This window comes from Falco rusticolus, chromosome 2, assembly GCF_015220075.1.
Source record: "Falco rusticolus isolate bFalRus1 chromosome 2, bFalRus1.pri, whole genome shotgun sequence".
Classification (NCBI taxonomy): Eukaryota; Metazoa; Chordata; class Aves; order Falconiformes; family Falconidae; genus Falco; species Falco rusticolus.
The window spans coordinates 75,036,942-75,051,257 of record NC_051188.1 but is presented as its reverse complement, the minus strand read 5'-3'; the positions used below and the strand labels follow the sequence as shown (position 1 = coordinate 75,051,257).

The 14,316-nt window shown below is 41.3% G+C and overlaps 1 protein-coding gene across 2 annotated transcripts; it reads right to left on the bottom strand.

Annotated features, from left to right (window-relative positions):
* Positions 1 to 1,434: 1,434 nt before the first annotated feature.
* Positions 1,435 to 14,213, bottom strand: IL10RB (interleukin 10 receptor subunit beta). Of its 2 annotated transcripts, XM_037377520.1 has the most exons (7): positions 14,000 to 14,213; positions 11,773 to 11,896; positions 10,295 to 10,464; positions 7,850 to 8,034; positions 6,086 to 6,236; positions 4,397 to 4,554; positions 1,435 to 2,196 (listed from the first exon to the last, which is right to left on the bottom strand). In XM_037377520.1, exons 1-7 carry the CDS (start codon positions 14,046 to 14,048, stop codon positions 1,984 to 1,986), a joined length of 1,050 nt encoding a protein of 349 aa, XP_037233417.1. In that variant the 5' UTR covers positions 14,049 to 14,213; the 3' UTR covers positions 1,435 to 1,983. The 2 variants fall into 2 exon arrangements, with proteins under 2 accessions (XP_037233417.1, XP_037233416.1); XM_037377519.1 differs by lacking the exon at positions 14,000 to 14,213 and having other exon boundaries at positions 11,773 to 12,942.
* Between the last annotated feature and the right edge of the window lie 103 nt (positions 14,214 to 14,316).

The window sequence follows — 14,316 nt, the reverse complement described above, 5'->3', positions numbered from 1 at the left end:
TCTGGATACATTGAAAGGAGAAGTATTCTGAGAACGGTCTTTCCCTCTTCTGTCATATGATAGTAGAACAATTGGTATTGGCAAAGATGTGAGGGGAAACGCTTCCTCTTTCTAACTGAGGGAAACCAACCCCTCAAAATTTCAGACTATGTTCTTGCACACATCCTTCCTGCTTTAATCTAAAAAGACTGTATCTCTGAATACCTAAGATTTTTTTTTTCTCTCCCACAATTTGGCTTACCAATAAACCTGTAATGATGTGGCACAGCACATGGGATTGCCTTATGTGCCCTCATCATAACCTTTGAACCAGCTGACTGATTTCAGCCACATTAGATGGACAGTAACTTCCTGCTCTTCCATAAAAATAAGCCACCGCATAGATGAAAGCAGCTCTACTGAGAGTGAGGAAAAGGCAGGGAAATCTCAGCCCCCTTCGGACAGCAGCTGGCCAGCCAACTAGCATGTGCATTGGGCATATGAGCTCTGCTACATGTTTTTTGCCTTTCTGAAAGCCAAAAACCAAAAAAACCAAACCCATCCCAAAACAAACCAGAAGCTCCCACTGCAGAAGAAGGGATAGGGAACACACAGGGAGCTGAATTTTTACAGTGGGGAGGTGTACTAGGCACAGGACATCAGCCTTCATTAGGATCAGCACTCACAGAGCAGCTTTGGTGAGAGGTGAAGAAAAGCACTGATGAAGCAAAATGCCTTAAGAAAACCAAACCGAAAATGATTCCCCATTTTTTCCATTATTTCACAATTAAAAAGTGCAGAAATACACATGCAGATTACATATAGCTGGCTGGTAGAAAGAATCGGTGCCTGCTCTCCTTATGTTTTCTTCCTGCAACAGTTCCCAAGAAGTGATTATTTATGCATAAATTAACAAACCTCAAAACTGTAGCCAGGCAATTCCTACATGAAATCATGATGTACGCTCTACTTAACTAGTGGCAAGTTACTTTTGCTGACAGAATTTAATTTTTCACTCTCATTTTGATGCAATAATGCCCACAAAAAGATTTGCATCACTCACAAAATTAGTACACAGTGCAAAGATCATATTTTATGCCCCAATGTCAGCGTGGACATAACCTTCAGATACATGAACAGGGCTATGCAGGTAAGATTGTATTATGTAGCATGGGAGTCACATCAACCTGGATTTATTTTTTTTTAATTAAGAATACCTATCAGTAGATAAATAAAATGAACCTACCTTTTAACTTCCACTTCAGCTGCAAAATTTTCCACAGACTTCAGTGGACTCTGGATTAGGTAGGGAAAATTTAATTAGCCATAGAAACCACAGGGCAGAGAATTGGGGACTGAGCAATACTTGAACATGGAGGGCTACCTGGAAGTACACTGCTGTGTTCCTATTATCCTTTAGTGATGAAGTATGAGTTAACACCTTGCAAAACACACTGAATACTTGTGCTTTGTTTATTCATACCAAGTTCATACCATCATAACAGCTTTACAATTTTGCATCAGGTAAAAAAATATTCAATATGGCGCTAGGGATATCCTTAAGAAGTACACATAATTTCTCATTAAAAAAAATGTCAGCTCAGGTCTCTCTTTACAAAATAAGATTTTCTTTTACAAACCTTATCCTATATGCCATTTTGATTAGCTTTGGTAATAAATAGTTCATCAAAGTTAAATTAATATTTTATATATATAAAAATTATATATATATAATTGCTTTTTAAATTAATGTCATAACACAGTCACAGGTATTGCTACAACTGAACAGTGAACCACTATAAACAGTGGCAAAAATCATGTATCGTTTAATTCCTCACTTATAGTCAAGTTTCTTGCACTTTAAAAAAATAATGATTCCATCCAAAGTCTGTGTACACATCTTTCTGTATGAATTTTTACTGTCTTAAGAATGCAGCAATAAGAAGACAAACTCAACAGCCCATTTGCTTTTCTTTTGGCATGAGTGAAGCATAAGGAGGGCGTTTATGCCTTTTCTAAAGCTGGTACTATTCTTGAATCAGAATCTTCTTGTTCAGAGTCCTGAAGGTGCTCTGTTCTCTTGTTGGCCTCATCCCCAGTCTCATCACTGTGATTTTTGGATTCTTCTGAAATGACAGTTACCTTGTCACAAAAAAGATGCTCTTCTTGTGGGAAGGGAGAAAAAAGCTGTGAACCACTGGGAGGCTTGCTCAAAAACTGTGAAGGGAAGAGGAAATGAGAGTTAGGCTGCACCAACCATAGCATCCTGTTAGCTTACAAATATTTTTATATTGTTTTCCACACATCAATTGGCTTTCTCAATCCTTAGAAGTCCCAGAGTGGTGACAACATAATAACCTCTCTGCTTGCTTCAACATCCTTTGCAAGGCTTGGAAGCAAGTCAGAAGTGCCTTTATTTGCAAGAAGATACCCCAGGGGTTAGTGACTTCTTTGGAATATAAACTTTCCTAAAAAAAAAAAAAATACCTAGGTTCTGTACAAAACTAAAAAAAGGTGCCTTGACTGTCAGTGAAGAAGTTCGCAGAGAGATTTTTCAAATGGTTTTAAGAGATGTGAACTGTTCCTGCCACCTCAGAGAGCTGTCTGCTCACACATCAAATAGTGACACTTTAAATGTCAATATAAACCATAACCATTTAGTCAAGGAGAGGCAGGGAGATTTCCAGGGCTATGCAGTTCAGTGACAAAGATAACTTAATTTTAGTACCAAAACATCACAACTTCCACCCACTCCCTGTCCTATTGACTAGAAGAAGCCACCTTCAAGAATCAACACGGACTTCACAGGATGTCATGACTGTATTTTGAATGTCAACACAAGAATAGCACATCTACTCAACAGAGTAATAACATGTCAACCACTCATTTTTGCAGCTGAAGTGGCAGTTCATTTTATTGGTAGCAGCTTAAGGAGTGCAACTACATTTTGTTCTCATGAGCTGACCACTGTCTATTACTTTAGTGCATTTTATGTAAGAAACAAGCTGCTTGATCAGGAGTCATCTTCAGATTTTTGTATTGAGAAGTATTACAATAACAAATACTAATATTATCACTATTAGACCTTTTTCTAGCAAACTGTGATTTGAAATGTTCTGTCAGTAACCTGCAAACTCAAATGTTCATGTAGTGAAATCACTGCCTTTGATAAATGTCATTTTAGGTAAGCATGACTGACCTTAGATTACTGTGATTAATCACTATAACCTACTAGCACAAAATGAAAATTCTCCCTTTCTTGTGTAAACAGCATGTCATCTGACCCCATCCTGTATTGATCAGAGCAACGCTACCCTCCTGACAGCTGGGCTCCAGGTTCAGCAAATTACTGTGCTGAGGATGTGCTCAACTTAAAGCACAAGACGATTGCTAAGTCAGCAGCAAATCCTTAGTCTCTGACCTCTAGATGAGTCAAAATTAAGGACCCAGAGAAAGTGCAGGAAACTCAGAAGAGTAGAGGTTGTTAGCTTTAGTGTACGTAACACACTGTACAGCCTTGTCTCTTGGAGGAGATTCTGATACAGCCTTTTTATGTTGCTATATGGATAACAGGGTCAGTGGTATACCCCAACAGTAATGCCTAACATCTATTGCTCTTGTTTTATCTTGAATTTCAGATTTCACTACATTCTTAAGTTAAAATTCATTATGTTTGTGAAATAACTTTGTCCAAGGAGAACAAATGTGTACTTTTATGTCTAAAATGGGATACAGGAGTTTCTCAGTCATTCACTATCTAAAAAGAGGAACTAGAGGTTAACACCTGTTACTCTCACTTTAAAATGAAAGAAAACATCCTGTTTCAAAGCCATATAAATATTCATATTACAAATTATGCAGTTGCTTTAGAAATAAAAAGTCTATGCCAAGCAACTTTTAAATATTTTGGACCATTCTGTGCAGAACAGTGCAAAATGACAGTATTTTAAAGTTTATTATACATCAGTTTACTTCAAAGGGAAGTGTAATTTCCCTGCTTTTTACTTACGTCTGTGCAGCACCACAGAACTTGATGAAAAAACAGAGGTAACATTCATGTAAATTTTTGATCTTATAAAGCCAGAAATTAGATATTAAGTGAACTAACTTCCACTACCTTTCTCATACTGAGAAGTACCTTTGTTTGTCACCTTTTTCCAAAGTTCATGACTTCATCACTTATGCTCATTTGAATGGCTTTTTATGTTTGGCAGAAGAGCAAGTTTTACCATACACAACTATATAACAATAGATAACCAGCATTGCTCCTTATAGTCTAAAACCCCCTCAGAACAGTCTGCACTTTACAGATGCCCAATGATTGGGTGCAAATGCAAGAAGGCAAAATGTAAGAAGCTCTAAAGATTTTGGCACACAGAGCCTTTGAAAAGCAAATTGCATTAGGTAGAAAACAAACCTCTTTCAAGTGTTGTGGGAAAATATATGAAGGGCAGAAAACATGTTTGGTGAGTCGATACAGATACAAAAAAGAAAAGAAACAAACAGGAACAGATATTATAACGACCAACATTGATCCTATAAGAACGGCCACAATTACCCACGTGGGAGTTATACCTGCAAGATACAATAAAAAAAATTTAAACGGTGATATTAATTTTTGAATGTATTTTTTCAAATTTTCACTTTTTCTAAGGAATTAAAAAAAAAACCAAACTATTACAAAACTGCAAACATATGTCTGTTTCCAGATGCAAAACACTTCTTAGCTCTTAAATTTTTAGTCTGGATAGGCTGAGGAGGTTCTCAATAAAGTAAGCTTACAAGCCATCATATATAGACATTTACAGTTACACGTGCTGGTGATTCTACATGTAATACTAGGCAAATGATTAAAGGAAAAAAGACCAACAGAGTCATCCACAAGGTAACATCACTTAAAAAGCTACTGTACACTCTTTGGTGGTTCAGGAGTGTAGGACAGACAGAACACTACCAGACTATGGGCTTCCACTGTTCTCCTAAAGAGACTTGTAAAATGGCAGGAAGTAAAGACAGAAGGGGACAAAAGTCTGTAAAATTATAGACTACTGAGCTTTTGCAAAAAATTATGTCATGCCCAGGGATGTCACAACAGGCAAGGGGAATGAAGACGTATCCATACATCACTTTTAAACCAACCTATGCTTACTAAGCACTGTTCTATCTACAACTAACAAGCAACACCGCCACCAAAGCCTACCTGTAATTCAACTGCACTGCATGCAGATAATATACATGTAGGAAATATATATGAGGCAACATTTTATGAGGAAAAACATATGAGAAACAGGTTAGCCCAGTAGCTTCCCCATGCCTTCCCTGGATGGCCTCCTCATTAACTTGTGTTTCTGCCTCTGATTTTCCACACATTATCTGAGGGTGTAAGTTAGCTAAAATACACATTATGCCTGTGAAAAAACCAGTATCTAGGACCCCATCCTTTCTTTTAACTAGGGACATGAAGCTCCCAGCTAAGATGACAGGGTCAGACCACATGGTGGTTGTGGCTGGATCCCACATGCAGCAGCTAAGGTGGCATGGCTGAAAAGGAAAGCGCTTTTGGTATTTAACTGCCTTCAAAATGAGAAGGAAAGTATCTAAATAAAGTATTTGTTCATATTATTGATTAATAACTGCTGTGTTTGACAGAGAAAGGGCATCATGGCCTAGCCTCGTGACAGACACTGGCGATATCACCACAAATGAAGCAGACCGCAACACAGGGTTCAATTCCTTTCTCAGTTACAAATACATGGAACAACGGCTTCCATAGGATGAATACAGCTGACTGTAGAAGAAATTCAGACACACAGTGTGAAGAGCCTATGTTCCATTTAACTCTTGATTTTCAGAGTGTGAGGAACACAGAGGCCTCTGCAGCAAAGTCAAGCATCATGCCGCTGGTGCCATACGGCTTGTAGTTTTCATTTCCAACTCCTTTGCTCCAAAAGTACACATGTATTAACGACCAAACAATACAAAAGTAACAGACATATCCATTTTTTGAAGGTTATACATTACACCTATTTTAATTTTGAACAGCGTTGCACATTTCCCAGTTCCGTACAGTACTCCCCAGCTCCCACTGTGATGCACAAGGTATTACCGTTGTGGGTTGTCTGCTCACAAAGTTCTTTGCTCAGTTTCCCTGTTTTGTTCCACTCGGGGATAACTGCTTGCACTTGAATACAATATACTGTCCATGGTTCCAACTGAGATAATATTTCAGAGTTATGTTTAGTATCTATGTGAGTTACCTAATAACAGAGAAAAACACAAAAAGTTTGAAAAGCACAAGTCCAGTGAATGGACTAATTAATTAAAATTACATTTAGTAAGACAAATCCTAGAAGTTACAACTGCAACATGAATAAGCCTTTTAAAGGCAGAATGAAATGCCCTGCCTATGTCAAAAAACTGATACCTCTACATTGATTTCACCTGTGGTTACTGTGAGACCATTCACACCACCGACTTTCTGGCTGCTCCTAGCAACACTAATGAAGGTTTAGGCTAAAGAGCCCTACAGAGAAGAGATAAATGAGAGAAACAACTGCCTGACCAAATGAGATCAGCTAAGAATGCTGTTACAGACAAACATAATTTAATTTGAGACAGAGCAAGTAGGATGGATGATCTAGACAAAAAAATCCCTGAAAAAATAAAAAGAGAAAGAAAGAAAAAGGCTTGTGGAAGCTATTAGGTGACTGACAGCAGATGCAACTTGCTGTTTAGAGGCACGATTGGTTATGTCCTTGTAATTATACGGTTCCTGCAGAGTATAGGAATCCCTACAACATGCTCCATTACATAATAACAGGTTTTTCTCAGGGGTGAGGAGACTCTATAGCTAGGTTTCAACACTTCACACAAGCATCCACTTCAAAAACAACCTAGGAAGTTAAATAGTCTATGCCTTTTGCTTCTTTGGTCCCTATGAAATTTCCCAGACTTGTGCTCTGAAGTGTTACAAGCACAGATTCTGCCTGAAATTCCCACTTGCTCTGGTAATCTGCCTACTTTTGCATCCCATATGCAGAAATACCTTCATTTCTTGTAGTCTGGGAACTGAAAACCAGTCTGTTTTTTTGGGGAAATGATGATCCCTCATTTTCTGGAACTGAATGCCAGAGAATTTTGCAGGGTAACAAATACAAATCCGAATTACATGTAGTAGAGTCCTATTATATGAAAAATGTACTGAAGTACATAGCACTAATTATACTGTGACCAGTATCTTCCAGAACTCATGACCTTATAATTACTATATTATTTATGATCTTTCTCCACACACTTTGTATGGAGAAGTCTTTTCAGCTGAGTAACATATCCATCTGTGTAAGAGGCTGCCCATGAAAGGAAGAAAGCAAATTACAACTGACAGAACCTGAAGAGGTGAAGGTGACCATGGTTAATATAAGGCCTCAGCCATGGTAGTATTCAAAGGCCAAAGTCCTATGAAAAGCACAAATACTTGAACGACCTAAGATGTGAATCTAAGTCAGCTTGTCGCCATGATCACAGATACTGCTGATGTTACGGCTTCTAAGTTTACCCTTGCTCATATGTGTGAAATACAGATTTGGTGGGGAAGACTGCATTGCAAATAAACACATTGCTAAACTGAGGGAATAAATGCTGGTAATGTAGCAGTTATTTCTATCTATGGAAAGAGCAAATTATATCCATGGTACTGTTTAACTACACAGCTATCTGCCATTTGCTCTGAATAGCAGCTGTAGTGACTAGACTTTATTACACTGTAATTAGTAGAGATACATTTTTACTTCAGTACTGTTAACTTTCAGAACTTTATCAGTATGGTATTTTACCAAGAAAAGCATATATCGAAGTCACGGAGTCACAATACCCCAGAAGCAGAAGTTACGTCTGTATTGCTGCGTTTCTTCCAGTACAGTATTCTGTAATTCCACGAGCCGTAATACTGCTTTAGAGACCACTTGTCATGTTCATGTTCGGCAAAAGGGCCTCTGAAATCCACATGCAGGAACCCAGACTCTGACTTCACTTCCACATCAGGTGGCCCAATGACTGCTATATATTAGAATGGTAGAAGAGAAGAAAGAATGGAATTCAGTTTCATGTTATTTTCAATTTCACATTTTTATACAACACATGAAAATTCACGCTTTAATATTTTAAATTAATAATTTTAGCTATTAGAAGAAAGTAATTTCCTTTCATGAGTCAGGCATAAATAAATGCTTTCTTTATAGAACTGTTCCTGAAAGGGATTTATTTTTGTAGTTAATAACATATACTATTGCAGACTACATTTCCCATACACTAACTCGGTTCTCTTTTGCCAGCTGTGGTGGCTCCTGGGAGAGGAAGGACTATTTCTGTAGGTTATTACTCACTTCTCTATCTGGGCCAAGCTGTTGCAACATCTGTCTTTTCATAATAGAGCCTCTAGTGAAGTGTTTTAATGTTTCTTTCATTGTGATAATTTTGAAAAACTGAAACATTGAAAATATTTTTGCGTGTATTACCAATTGCATTCCTTAGACTGAGTATTATATTCTTGCATTTTGTAAATGGCTTGTCATTATTATGTTTTTGTGCCACTATCTAAACTATTTAATGAGTAGCTGCGTTATCAACTACATTGTGTTGGCAATGAGCTCTCCATTAAAGGGTCTCCTGTAATTTCAGCAAACTACTCTGCCGTGTCTGCTTCTACTAAGGTTCTGCGTGGATACAGTCATGCTAGAAACTTTCTAAGAAAGGAAGAGATCAATATACAGACAATCTTACATTCCTTTCAAAATATGTACTTCTACAATTAAAAATAAAAAAGACCCCTGCTTCCTGGACTGTATTCATGGTATGGTCAACGCTGATGAATACATTGTTGAGCTTATGAAAAATAACATGAGGAGGGTCTTGGTTACTCTTTTTCTTAGTCTTTCTATTTCTAGTATTTCTACAATACAGCATGGAGTTTATTAAAAAAGCACTAGCAGAAGTAACAACATAGAAAGGAATATCATTTTGTCACGATGCCCTGCTCAAATGAGCTATGACAACATTAAAAATCCTCATGTCCCCCTGGGAGATTTGGCCAGTTGGCCAGTATTCCAGTTCTTTCTTTCCAGGTAGTTTTACACTGAGAATTTCCCATTCAGGAATAAGCGGCCTTTCCAAAGCTAAGCCTGCTCTGAAAGCCACATGCTCTTTCAAATATACGTCAAACTACAACTCTGTTAATGGTTTACAAGTTTACTCTCTACTCTGAAAATCCATCTATACTTTTTGTATTATGTTTTCCTTTGGCTGTAATTTATACTTGCAAGATGTTTTGGTTTTGTTTTGTGGGGTTTTTTTTTTCCTTCATGTTATGCCTCAGTGCTTCTGTTCTATGCAGATTAAATTATATCACTGTTATGCTTTTGGAGAGAAAACCAATAAAAAGCATTTTGAAAAACAAGGCTGTAAACAGTAAAACTACACTCTGGAATCCAAGTAACAGAATGATCAAATTCAAGCAGATGAAGAAAGAACAAAGACAAAAAAAAAAAGTTTTTCTCAAAGATGAGATATAACAAGCTTCCTGCATGGTTTTGTATGAATAGCTGTGAGGAGAAAAAAGCCTTGGGTACCATTAACTACTTACTCTAAGATAATTTTATTTTTGCTTACAAGTAGAGTAAGAACATACAAAACAAAGGACGCTCACTGGTAAAAACCACTCTCTCATTCCCAAGCTCAGGTGACAGCAACATGACTAACATCTCTGTTGTGCACTCTGATGCAAGGCAATGTCTAAATCACCTCTCACAAAAGACTGTAAAGCTTCACTAAGAGAATGGCAACGTTGTGCAATGAAGATTTCTTGACTAAAAAGTAATCTCACTCTCTTAAATTGTTTTTTGGTTTTTTTTTAAATTAAAGAAATAAAAAGAAAGCCTTTTGCCTGACATAGCAATGAAAAAGAAAGTAATTGAACTGATTTAGATATACAGAAAGTCTGAATTCTTGAAGAAAAGCTCTCCCTGGCTGAAAAACATAAATTATCCTTATTTTAAGGGAAAAATGCACATTTTTTGAAAACCTCCTCAAAAGAGGTTTCAAGTACCAATACTAACATATAGCTATAATAGCTAGAACCTAGTATGCTTTCTGACAGCAACTTCTGCCTTCAAAAAACAAGTGTTACAACTAAGATTTTATAGCTCAATGTAATTACATTTGAAGGTTATCTGCATGCTACAGCTCTTCTTACGGAGCCAAATTGGAAAGGTGCATTTAATAGCAGACAGTATTTTTTGTGGAAGATTAGAAAAAGCCTTACTGTCATCCATTGGCTTAAATCTGACAGTCACCCAGTCTGAATGGTTATTTTCCGACTCCGCTCTGACCCGTAGAATGTAGTCTCCATATGCAGACAGAGAAGAGACATCGCACTCTGTGAGTGTCAAGTTTGTGCTCACATTTTTGTATGCGTTTCCCGGTAAATTGATGCTGTATGGAAGAGAAACAAATTGTATATTATGTGTAAATTATAACTGACTAAATGTCTTTCCTCTCAATTAACTGGAAAAGTGGCATATCTGTTTGTTAATACAACCAGCTATAACTCATGAACAAGAAAAAATAGATCCAGTGTATAAGAAACATCATTACTAGTGTGCACACACGTTAAACATCTTATATGCATCTATAAATCCATGATAAAGGTAGAGATTAAAACTATGATTCAGTAAATAGATGTAATTTTCTTGCCAGTGGTTACAAAAGTTCATTTAACAGATAATATTTACAGACTTGTCTGATAACTGTTAAGACAATATTGCTATATATGGCTTTGCTGTCTAACTCAGACTTTGTTCAGAACAGTCTTTAAGATATTCATATAAGGAAAAGCCAGATAAATAAGAGCCTCAGAACTGACTGGGAACCATTTAATATATGATATGCTTTCTGTTTTGCATCAAAAGTCCACCTAGGAATGTAGTGATCAACAGGTAATTGTTACCAGAACCCAGAAAAATCTTTCAACTAAGATGCCCGTACCCTTGGTTCAGGGACTTCTCCTTAGCAGGCACCTGCCTATGGGTGCCGCCATCTCCACTTTACATCCTATCCTGTCTTGGCCAAAGAATTCAACCCTCAGCAGGAGATGTCTGGCCCATAGCATGGTTTCCTCATCAAGCACAGAGGCAGGCAGGGAGCCCACCGCCGTGCCGGGGAGGCGGATGCCTTCCTCAGTATAGCCGCACGGACCACCTTTCCCAACAGGAAAGACCAACTCAGCAGGACACAGTTGCAAAACCGAATCAAAGCTAAGTCAACCTATCAAAAATGACAAAAGGAGACCTCAGAAAACACGTCCTAAGTTTAAGGGACCGAACAGATGACCCACAAGGCTGCAGTTCATCGGGCATTTCCACTAAGGGGGCAGGCAGGCTGACTGCATTTGTGGCAGAGCACAAAATGCTGCTGCAGTCAAAGGTCAGATAAGGTTCTAATGCTCAGCAGGACTAAGTCTCTTGAATTGAAGGTAACAGCTTACACGATAAACACACACACAGAGCTAATAACAGCCAACATCAAAACGTGTTTCTGGTTCCAAAAAGTACGTACAAAGCTGCCTTGGGTGTGAAATGTGTAGAAAACACCTCTGCCCTGTTATTTAGCTCAGAAAATAAGCCTCTTACAGACTAAAAGAAAGGGATAGCTACTGATCTTCCTATAGAAAAAGGAAACAAATCACAAACACACCCAGCTGTAAAACATGAATTAAAGAAAGCACAACTGCCCCGGACTTACCTCTTAGATTGGACAGTGTAACTTATATTCCCTTTGTGAAAGCTAGGTGCATCCCACTGAAAAATGCTATGAAGATTAACTGAAGTGATTCTTGCATTCTGTGGCTTTGGCACTGTTGCAGATACTGTGGGAGCAATCAAAACCAAACATTTTAGTGTGTGTTTCTCTAGTGACTTCTCAGTCATCCGAAACTTAAATACAGCCTCCTTTCTCTCCCTTGCCTCACTTTTGAAAAACAGACTTAAATACAATTAATTTAAATCCTGATGCCTATGGCTTTTTCTGAGCTTATGCAACAAAAACAAATTAGCCAGCATCAGTGATTTCCAGTAACTACAGTCTTTATGATATCATCATTTGTTATGCGTGACTGACTTGTTACTGCATGAGACTCAGGGCCCATTAGGCTACGTGCATGGACTCTCGCAGAGATTATCAAAATCAATTTTTGCTAAGTAGTGCTCCAGTAGCACTTTGAATATAACATGGGCGTGCCGATCAATTTGTTTTTTCTTGTTTTGTTTTTCTGAAGAGGAACACAAATAGTCTTTCTACATAGACCTGGATATAAAACCGAAATGATTTTTAAAAATCCCACCATAAGCATGTTTATACCTCACTGCATGGATTAGCATTGCCATTTGAAACGCTTCACATATTCTGTCAAGCTAACCTTTTGAAAAAGGGAGATGAAAAAGAAGTACCTTTGAAGGCAAGAGAGCTATAAAATATAACATACGGATAAATGTATCATTAATTGGCACTCTTCACAAGGGATGAAACCACCATTGTTTTGCTTTATTGAAACTGAATACAGGAAATCCTAAAGTAGTATTGATGAACGGTCCATTACAATTATGACTTAGTTCTTTTAATGTAATTGTTGGTATTGAAACCAAAATAGAAAAGATTTTAGCCCATTATTGCAACACAAATGATCAATGGAAACCCTGTCAAATCAGATTAGTGCTTAAATGTCACAGGAGTAAAACCTAACGGCATACGCTCTAAGATAGGTAACATATTCTATGTCTATAGTTGATGCGTAAGTACAAGACACGAACGGGCAGCTACCCACCTTTAGCAGACAAGAGTTTGAAATCTAAACCCTGCTTACAGGAAAACTATTTCACAGGCTCGATTCCTAAGTTACCCTTGCACCCAATAAAGCAGCTCAAACACACTTCACATGCTGAAAACAGGAGCTGCTTGCTCCCTGCGCCTCCCAGAGATGCCGCCCTTCGCCCAAGCGGCCTCACCACCATCACTTCGGGCACTCGTCCTCGGCGGTCCCTGCCCGGCTGCTGCTCCCGCACCCGCTCCCGGCAGCTGAACCGAACGCTAAGGAAGGAAGGTGGGTGCAGGAACGCACCGCAGGGATTCGGCGTGAACAGCAAAGCTGGAAAAAAGTTTGGCTGGCGCAAGGCATCCGATTCCTCCTCTCCCGTCCAGCAGGACGTGGTCCTCGCTACCACAGACCCTTGTCGGGGCGCTGCCCACACCTGGGGGCAGCTCCCTCCGGCTGTAACCCCCCAGCAAAAAGCACAGCGCCCCTGAGGGCCCCTTTGCTGACAGCGTCTTCTACTGGGGAAGGCCCCAGCTCCAGCTTTCTGCTCGGCACCCGCGTACCCGAGGCGATGAGGCAACACCGCGGGGCTTCGCGCCTCCTAAACGGACGGTTTGCACGCGGCTGGGACACGGCCCGCCCTGGGCAACGTGCGGCCCGGCCCGGTTTCGGAGGCGGCTGCGCGCTCCCTGCGCCGAGCTCCGCGGGAACCGCCGTCCCCGCGCCCAGCGGGTACCGCGCCCCCCGGAGCCTGGCCCCGCCCCCACCGCCGCGCTTCGCCGCTGGCACCTGCGCAAGTGTCCAGAACCGGGAAGTTCCCGTTTCCCGGCACAGAGGCCGCCTACGCGCCGAGGCACAGCGCCCGGCAGCGAGCCGGGCCCCGCCAGCGCTGCCCCCGCCTCCGGCCCGCCCGGCCGACCCCCGCTCCCCGCCCGGCGCGGCGCAGGGCGCCCGCTCTCGCTGCCGCTCGGCTCCTCACGGCAGCGCCGACTCCCCCGGGGCTGCCGGCGGCCGCTCGCTCCCTACGGCCCCCGCCGGGCTCTCGGGGCGGCGGCGAACGAAGCCGCCCGCGCCCGGCGACCCCTGCTCCCGCCGCCACCCCCTCCCCGCGACGAGGCGGGGATCGGGAGGGCCACCCCCGCCGGGCCGGGGCGGACTCACCGCAGAGCAGGAGGCAGCCGCAAAGGGCGCAGCGGAGGGCAGCGGCCATGGCGGCTCCCGGCGCGGGCCTCCTTCAGCGGCGGTGGAGCCGGCACCCGGCGCTGCCCTCGCAGGCGGCGTGGCGGGGCCGCCCCGAAACCCTTCCGCCTTCCGGGGGCGGGGCTGCGTCCCCCGCCGACCGGGCCGGCCGCCTCCGGTTCACCACCCGCGCCCCAGCCGGCCACAGCCCCCCCCGCGGCGGGACCGCCTCCCCTTCCCGGGGGGAGCGTGCCCAGCTGCTGAGCCTGCCCCACGGGCGGGAACGCCGTTCGTCGGCG

What these genes read in the sequence shown, in the direction of transcription:
- IL10RB (XM_037377519.1), bottom strand. Translation starts at nt 11,957, where the DNA reads ATGACTGAGAAGTCACTAGAGAAACACACACTAAAATGTTTGGTTTTG. An exon ending in ATTTAAGCCAATGGATGACA is followed by an intron (nt 8,035 to 10,294) that starts GTAAGGCTTTTT and finishes TCTAATATATAG; the next exon opens with CAGTCATTGGGCCACCTGAT. An exon ending in TCCCACAACACTTGAAAGAG is followed by an intron (nt 2,197 to 4,396) that starts GTTTGTTTTCTA and finishes TTCCCTTCACAG; the next exon opens with TTTTTGAGCAAGCCTCCCAG.